Source organism: Pinus tabuliformis, chromosome 3_2 (assembly GCF_031772625.1).
Source record: "Pinus tabuliformis cultivar Carrire ecotype Pingquan chromosome 3_2, CPIR1, whole genome shotgun sequence".
Classification (NCBI taxonomy): domain Eukaryota; kingdom Viridiplantae; phylum Streptophyta; class Pinopsida; order Pinales; family Pinaceae; genus Pinus; species Pinus tabuliformis.
In genome coordinates, this window is record NC_142302.1 from 652,299,022 (window position 1) to 652,308,265 (window position 9,244).

The window sequence follows — 9,244 nt, forward strand, 5'->3', positions numbered from 1 at the left end:
TATGAAGGTCAGTCTATTTTTTGCGGTCGCGGTAATAACCCTAGCCCTGTTGAACCTGCACTTCCACAGCCGTCAAACTCCCTGGCTGATGTTCACCCTGGATCCTCATCGTCGCTGCTGCGTTTCGGCTCACTCTCCTTGGAGACCTCGGGTCTAGACCTCCCTCCTCTATCCCCTGGCATGCTCAACCTACCCACCGCTATCACGCCTCCCTCCCCCGGTTTCGATCCACTCCCCTTCTTCAACCCGGTGCCTCCTTAGAGTGCACCACTCCCGGACCCGACAAACCCTAACTTCATCCCCTCGGGTTGTTTTGACTTCCCTGTAATAAACCCTAAAGCCGCGGCGAACCTAAAGGACTCGGGACCTGATCCTCTAGCGAAGCATCCATCGGCGCCGAGAACTGGAAAGAGGAAGATAAAGTGTGTGAAGAAGTCCTTAAAAGATCTCACCATCACCTTTGGCGAAGACATTCCTATGGGAGAAGTGGTGGATAGGGCCAACAGAGTACTCGTTGGGCATGTGAGAGGGAGGGCGTACTCTGTGACAAGACTCACGAATCGGGTACAGGAGATATGGGGAGGCATCTTACAGGAGCTGCCGGAGGTTCAGAGCTTGGCACGAGGTTGGTTTTCCCTGCATTTTTCGAGAGCAGAATACACAGATCTGATCCTGGCCAAATATTGGCACATAGAGATGGCCCCAGTTCTCCTCAAGCGCTGGTTTCCATTATTCGATCCGGAAAGGGAACAAATTGGAGCCGGACCTATCTGGGTATGCTTACCCAGTCTACCTCTGTAATTCTGGTATGAAGCGGTGTTTATCAGGATTGGTAATGCCCACGGAACATATTTGGAATATGATAAGACATATGTACAGTCAAATAACCGGGCACTGGCAAGAATTCTGGTGCATTTGGACACAAGGGAGGGTTTGGAAGAAAAGATCACTCTGAAGTGGAGACATTACACCCGGATTCAGATATTGGACTATGAGGGGGTACCGTTTCGATGTCGGAGGTGTCATAAGGTAGGGCATGTTTACAAAGAATGCCCTCTACTCACGAAATCACCGGATTCCACGGGCCCGCCCTCAAATCATCAAGGAAATGCTCCAGTGACGGCTTCGCAAGCCCCTGTCTCAGCTTCGCGATCTAGGCCAGTGACTACAAAATATCTAAGTGTGGGAGGGATGTCGAAGAAGGCTGGAGAATCGATCGGGATGCCCTCACCACCTATGACCCGGGCTCGGGCTGCTGCGGCTGTGGAGGTTGCTCGGATTTCGGGTACATCTTCTTCTCCCCCTTTGATATCTCCTACTATCTCTAATTCCATTGTTGCTCCATCGGTTGTTTTTGTTTCTCAGGCATCATGTTCCATTTCTCCCCCCCGCCCATCATTGCTCCACCCTCTCCATCGGTCCATTCCTCCACAATTCCCTCTGGGGTAGATGCCTCGCCATGTCAGACCTTGCCTCACCATGTCAGACCTTGCCTCACCCATACAACCTGCGGTCAAGGCCCTCTCGGGGTTTCGACTCACAATCTGGGCTGGGGGTGGTCTACCCGGGACCCCCTGCCCTTTCAACCAGGGGTCACAAATCTAATCTTACCAAAGCTATTCAGAAAGCTGGAGTCGAGGTAGTCACTGGCAAACAATCTACTATGGAAGGGGTCCTTAGAGCACTGAAAGCCCCAGGAGGGGTTCCTCCATGAAGTGCCTCTCCTTTAACTGCAGAGGTCTGGCTAGTACCTCAAAGAAACTAGCCATGCAGAGGTTGATTGAGAACGAAACTATTGATATCCTTATGCTACAAGAGACCTTGGGAAACGCTGAAGACATTAAACACACCCTCGCCGGCCTGCGACCTGGATGGCATCACTAGGCGCTGGATGCCATTGGTAGGGCTGGAGGATTAGCCATTAGCTACAATCCTCAGACAATAAACGTATCTGCTACCTGGGGGGGTGTGGGATTCATAGGCATGGATTTCTTCTCGGCAGAATTAGGGGAGACCCTGAGGATCATCAATGTATACGGTCCATGCCAGAGGAGGGAGGAGTTCTGGCAACACTTTCTAGGCACAAACTTGACATCTGTTGACCAGCTGATAATGAGGGGTGATCTCAACTTCTCAATAGGTTATGGGGAATCCTGGGGTTCGCTCGCTTAGATAGATCCCTCGTCCAATTTCTTCAGAGACATCCTGGATCAGCACCATTTGGCTGATATCCCCATGAACAAGTCGATGCCTACATGGAGGAACCGGAGGACGGGAGAGGCTGCCCTGGCTAGGAGACTCGACAGATTCTTGATCAAAATCCCCCTTCTCCAGAGACTGTCCAGATACAGACAATGGGTAGGGGCAGGGGGTAAATCTGATCATTCCCCTATATTCTTGGAAATTTTGAGACCTGAAGTAAAGCCAAGGGCTCCTTTTAATTTCAATCATATCTGGCTTCAAGATGAGGAATATATTAAACTGATCAAAGACTACTGGGTGTCCCATCCTATATCAAATCATAGGATGGCTGTAGAAGGTTTCTGTCACAATCTTTCGAAGCTTAAACAAATAACCAAGACCTGGGCCAAAGAGAAGAAGATCAAAAATGATCAGAAGATCTTGGACGTAGAATCAGAGCTGGAATCCCTGCTGGATGACAGGAATCTTGGATTCTCCTCAGCAGAAGGGAAAAACAGAGTGATAGAGCTAGAGATCCAGAAAGACAAGATCCTCAAGGAAAGGGAGGAGGCATGGAGATTGAAGAGCATTGCTATTTGGTTGAAGGCAGGTGATGACAATACCAGATTCTTATAGAATTACGCCAAAGGAAGGAAGGTCACCAATACAATCTGGAAGCTGCCCCTTCCCAATGGTGAATCGGCAGACAATTTCCAAAAGCTCTCCAGATTGGGTACAACTCATTTTCGGAACTTATTCAGAGCACCCCAAGAAGTCAACCTGGCAGACATCATTTAGGTGGCTGGTCTCTTTCCCCGGTATGTAGGAGAAGAAGAAGCAAATGAATTAACCGCGCCAGTTACTCTGGAGGGGGTACTGAAGTGGTTCAAGAAGGATAAAAGCCCGGGACCAGATGGGTGGCCTATTGAGTTCTATTTGGTGTTCTATGACTTCATGGCCATGGACCTCCTCCAGGTCATAGAGGAATGCCACTCATCAGGATGGATGTACAATGCTATCAATACCACCTTTATTGCCCTTATACCTAAGAATGACTCCCCTAGATCTTTTGATGAATTCCGTCCCATCTCTCTCTGCAATTGTCTTTACAAGATTATTTCGAAAATCATTGCCAATCGTATCAGGCCTATTCTATCCCAGTTCATTCTCCCTGAACAGTTTGCTTTCTTCAAAGACCACCAAATACATGAAGCGATTGGTTCTGCACAGGAAGCCATTCATTCCATCCGAGCTCGTCGTCTAAAAGGCATCATTCTTAAGATTGACCTGGAGAAGGCTTTCGATAGGGTGGACTGGACTTATATCAAAATGTTACTTATCCATTTGGGCTTTCCTCTGCCTTTCACAAACTGGATAATGGCATGTATAACCTCCCCCACCTTCAGTCTGCTCATTAATGGCTCCGCCACCCCTTTTTTCATGCTAGAAGGGGTCTCAGACAGGGATGCCTCCTCTCCCCGCTTCTTTTCCTTCTTGTTATGGAAGGGTTGAGCAGACTCATCTATTATGAAAAACAGAATGGCAGATTAACAGGTTTGAAGATCACTGAACAATGTTTCTTAACACACCTACTATTTGTAGATGATGTTATTATATTTTTGGATGGAAGCATAAGGGACTCGACTGCCTTTGACAGGATTCTTGCCTCTTTCTCAAAGGCAACAGGCATGATGGCCAACCATTCAAAATCAACTATCTCACAGGTCTCTACATCTGCTCAAGAATTCCGAACTGGCTTTACAGTGTTTCCCATACAATCCTCGACCATTGGATCAGGTGTTCAAATATCTGGGTTATTGGATCAAACTGACGGGACACAAGATCACGGACTGGACCTGGCTGATCACAAAATTGGAAAATCGGATATCCCACTGGAGCCATCGCTTCCTATCAAGAGCGGGGAGGTTAGTTCTCATTAAATCAATTTTGGAAGCCTCACCTGTGTTCTGGATGGCCTTAGCCTGGATACCCAGATGCATCCTCGCTTGCCTCAGGCAAATTTGCTGTAGATATCTCTGGAGCGGGAAACAGGACAAAATAATTTTTGCTTGGATCAGCTGGGATAACATTACTCTGGCAAAAAAGTGGGGAGGATGGGGCCTGAAGGACCTCTCACATTTTGCTCATGCTCTGGCTGCAAAATTGGGATGGACTTTGCTTACAAAGCAAAATCTTTGGACAACAATCTCATATCACAAGTACATCTGGCCACTATACCTCATGGATTGGATCCGATTACCTGGATGGAACAGAACATGTATATCTACTGTATGGAAAGCGTTATTGGCTTCGCTGCCTCTCATCTGGAGCCACTTAACTTGGAGAATAAATGATGGATCCAGGGCTCGAATAGGTATGGATCCATGGACAGGAGGGGGCAGGAGGTGTTATCTCCCACGTGAGCTCGTTCAAATTCTGGAGCAGCAGAATATAAAAGTTATAGCCCACATAGCGGACCAGGAGAATACTTCCATTTTTATGCAGGCATGGAAAACAACAACACAACTAAACCTGCCTCCGGAATGGCATCAAACCTGGGAGGACTATACAAATGCATTAAGTGAATCCCATATTCGTATCAAAGAAGGACTAGACGATCTCCTGTGGGATAAGGCAGATCACGGTTTTTATACACCAAAGGAAGGATACCTGGTTTTGATTGAAAATAAAAAGCCGGAAGTAATGCAGAATTGGTGGACGATCATCTGGAAATTAAAATCCCCTCTCAGAACTAAACTCTTTTTTTGGTGTTTACTCTGGAACAAGATCCCCACTGGGGAAGCACTCATGCACAGATCTGTACATGGACCCACTTGGTGCATCCTGTGTAAACAGCAATCGAAATCGACTACACATCTCTTCCTTGCATGTGAAGTCACTAAACAGATATGGAAGACAGTAACATAGGAGCTAGGAATTGTGAGTAAGTGGGAAAATGAAACCATCTCTACGGCATGGGAGAATTGGTATCAAACGCACTCCGGTTCAAATGGCACGTGCTTTCCCCTTATCATCAGCTGGACAATCTGGCTGGCAAGAAATAAAATGATATTTGAGAATGGATCGATTCGCTGGCAATCGGTGACCACCAAAATTATCGCAACATACCATGAATTGCCGGCCATCACACCTCCTCGCATTCGCAGACCCGCTGACCCGGATCCAATTGATCAATCTATACCTTGGGCCTTCTTCGATGGAGCAGCTCAACAGCATGGATGTGGCGGGGTTTCCTTTTTAATATAACAACGAATCATCATTACAAAGTGAAGATGGGCTTAGGCATGGGAACAAACAATTTTGCTAAACTTATATCCATCAGACATCTTATGCACTTTGCATTAAACCATGACTGCAGAGAGTTACAGCTATTTGGAGATTCAAACATTATCATTAATTGGATCAATCTGAAAACTAGATGCCATGCACACCACACTCTTAAATATATTGGATGAAGTGATGCACCTCAAAGCACATTTTAACTCCATTATTGTTCATCATATTTACAGGGAACACAATCACTGTGCCAACGGATTATCCAAGGAGGCCACGCACCTCCCAACAGGACAATGGATAATCAGCGAACAGAGGGGCAATGCACATTACCAATACTTCCATAGGCCCTACATAGATCAAGTCTACCCTCGAGTGGACGACCATTGATACTTGTTTTTTTTGTAATGTATATAAGCTGTTAATTTGAAATCTAGCAGCATCTTGCGAGATGCAAGTATATATATTGCCTATTTACACACACCCTGCGTAGTGTTTTTTGACGCTTTGAAATAGCATCATCTTGCGTGATGATTTTTTGGATATGACAGACATGTACAGGAAAGACCATAGACTTTTATAAGTCATGAAGAATTAGCATATGCTGAACAACATTTACTACATGTAATTTTTCACCACATAATGAAATATTACGATTTTTCCTTGGAAAAAAAATAATAATTTAATTAGAATTAATTATTAGATAATTAGAGTCTAATTTAGGATTAAATTTTTAATTAAAATTTTGATTTTTTTTAGCGCAACAACAGAAATTCCAGAATTGTGCTAGATTTGACTCATCAAATTTGGAGGCTCATAGATTGAGTTTTACTTGGCCAAATGAGGCCTAGGACGATTCATTGGAAAGATAAAATCAAGGAGAATATTTCTGAGGAGGTTTCACTAACAAATTTGGTCATTTATTGGGTCAAAAATCAGGCAAAAGATCAAGCTACGAATTTAAAAAAAAAAAATCAATTTTCTGAGTTTTATTTTCTGCATTTTCATTTGTCCAAGCCTCTTCTGAATGCAAATCCATTCGTCAGTGATATCCTTGGCCAATTAAACCATCCCAGGCATCAATAGAAAACTTATATTTTATTTTTAATTATTTATTTAAATTAAATTTGATTGGATATGTTTTAATGCCAGAAATGATATTTTGATTTTATTGATGCATCTTAGTTTATTTTGATTTCTTTTTGCAGGAAAACAATAGAAGAGGTATGGAAAAAAAGGATCTCAATCAATGAAAATGCTAAAACAATTGAAGATTGGAATTTTTGAGCAAATAAAATTGAATTGGACAGATTTTTTTCAACAAACTTTCCTTTCAAGAATTCCTTTGCAAATATTATAAATAACAGATTGCAGAATGGAATAAAAGGTTGCTCTCCTATGTAATTTTAGAATTCTAAAAGCACTTTTGTAATATGAATTTAGAGTTGTAGAAGGGAGGAGAGAAAATCTCAGATCTGGGGATTATTGAGGATTTTTCTTTTGTATCTTGAATTATGCATGATGGGCAAAGTTTGCACTATTGTGGCTCTAGTTTTGAAAGCAGAAGTTAAGCAATGTAAAGGACTGTTGGAGACCAGGGTCAGAGAAATGGATGCAATAAATTGGTATTTCTAATACTACTGTTTCAAATATCAATTTCATTTTTATGATAACAGGAATGCGTCATTTTGTTCATGTTTGTGCACTTTTGTCAATATGGGTAGTTTGTCTCAATATTGTTATTATGTATCTTTGTTCTTATGAATTAAATTTTGATTTCTGAGTAACTATTTACTCAGAAATCTGTCTTATAAAACTGATTTATTAAATAGTGATTTGTTATGGACTATTTCTACATATTATTATTTAATTATTGGATTTAGTGATTTGACAATCAATATCAGTTTTGTGAATTTCTTCCTGAGTGTTGTTGATTGATTATTTCAGTTAAGAAGTCTCAATAAGATGTGTTTTGGTATCCATAATGTCAGTTAATTGAACTATTTCATTAACTTGATATTCATTATATACAAGACATATTTAAATCCCAATACTTTAAATATCTTGATCTTGGTTGGGTTAGATCTATATCTGCCTAATTAAGATAGGATTAAGTTAGTTTATTTTGCTTGCATTATAGAATAAGTTTGCATTTAGAGTAATTTCTACATTATTTTAAGTCTTCTTCTCAAAGAGGCAAAATTTTAGTTGTGGCTTGGCTGAACCCAAATTAGCTTAAGGGTCATTCTCTTGCCCGATCAATAAGAAGAAATGATCTGGTATCCCTGTCTATTAGTAGTTAAAGATACATCATAAACCAGTAGCGATAGGGAAAATGTAACTGGACCTAGTTAAACCAGTCAGAGCCACTAATTCAAACGGAAAAGGACTGCTTTAAGGTCCAGAACGGGTGGTTATCCCCCATTGTTGTTGCAACTATTTTCGAGGCATCAACATTTTTGGCGCTAGAAGGAGGGCCTGAGACTTTTTGTCTATTGGAGGTTTTTCAATTTGAACATTTTATTTAATCACGATGGCTCCTCTTAAACTTCTAATTTGGAGTTATATCCATGGATGTGCATCTTCCAATACTCCACCCGAAGTGGTAAGACTCTTGTCTCAGGTAAAGTTTAATGGTAAGAGAAATTCTTCTGCTTTTAATCATGTCTTTCAATTTATTCAAAATGTTTTAAATTATGATTTTCAAGGAATTGATAAAGGCATTTTATGCAGAATTTTTACTCTCACATTCACGGCAAAAGCCAGAAACTGGTGTAGAACTCTTCCAGTTGCCTCAATTCACAGCTGGGATCAATTTGTTACAATTTTTATTTGTAAATTTGACGACTATGATTATGAACATGTATGTGATGAAATTGAATATCTACGAAGGTTTGAAAATGAGTCTATTATTGATTTTAATATTCGATTTCATTTGAATTGTTTAAAATTTAAAATTGAAGATAAACCTATAGAAGAAGAATCACTAGATTGGTTTGAATATATTTGTTCTCTTCCTCCCATTCCCAATTCATATTGAATTAGTTCAAGCTTTGTTCCATCTCCTTCCAACATAAATGGAGATTCCAATTTGGATGTGAAAATAAATTATGATGAAGTGGTTTCATAAAGCTCAAAAAATATTTCTTATCAAATGCAAGAGACAACAACAACAATTTCGAAGAAAGAGCCGCCTTGGAATCTGAAAGCTACTTTGAGGTAAAGTCGAAAATCAGATCGCAAATCAACAAGTATAAGCAGCAATCAAGGTAAATAATAACACGAAAACTGTTGTATAAATTTATGAATTTTTTCATGACAAACAAATGCTGAAATCAGAGCAGCAAAGCAATCTTCTTCAAAAGAGCATGAGTACGCAAAAGAATGATATGCAATCTGAAATTTACAATGACCATAATGCACAAGAGTTCTCAAACAGAGACATTTTTAAATGCATTGTTTCAGATTCACATTTTTCCCTTTATTCTGATATTTTTAATGATGGTAAATTTTTCCCTCTTTGTATTAAAGATATTTCAGAAAATAAAGAGGATGAACTAAATGAATTGCCAATAATTTTTTATCAAGATAGGAAATAATTATTGATCATTCTTTTACTATTAATGAACATGAAATTTTTATTCCTCCTTGTTTTGATATATTGGATGAGATCGAAGGTAATTCTAGAGAATATTGTGAAGTCGTTTATGATAATTACTCTGACATTGAGGGTGTTGATTACTATTCTCATGAGAAAATTCAAATAACA

General features: G+C 40.8%; 1 protein-coding gene across 1 annotated transcript; it reads left to right on the plus strand.

Moving 5' to 3' along the window:
• Nucleotides 1-575: 575 nt before the first annotated feature.
• On the plus strand, nucleotides 576-5,109 carry LOC149182345 (uncharacterized). The gene is made up of 6 exons (XM_089414531.1): nucleotides 576-625; nucleotides 828-1,285; nucleotides 2,465-2,791; nucleotides 3,008-3,565; nucleotides 3,784-4,106; nucleotides 4,234-5,109. Exons 1-6 carry the CDS (start codon nucleotides 576-578, stop codon nucleotides 5,107-5,109), a joined length of 2,592 nt encoding a protein of 863 aa, XP_089270657.1.
• Nucleotides 5,110-9,244: the final 4,135 nt, after the last annotated feature.

Excerpts from the sequence above, each read along its gene's own strand:
- LOC149182345 (XM_089414531.1), top strand. The coding sequence starts at position 576 with ATGGGGAGGCATCTTACAGGAGCTGCCGGAGGTTCAGAGCTTGGCACG. Across the intron at positions 626-827 it reads GGTTCAGAGCTTGGCACGAG|GATTGGTAATGCCCACGGAA; the intron begins GTTGGTTTTCCC and ends GGTGTTTATCAG. Across the intron at positions 3,566-3,783 it reads CACAAACTGGATAATGGCAT|ATGATGTTATTATATTTTTG; the intron begins GTATAACCTCCC and ends TACTATTTGTAG.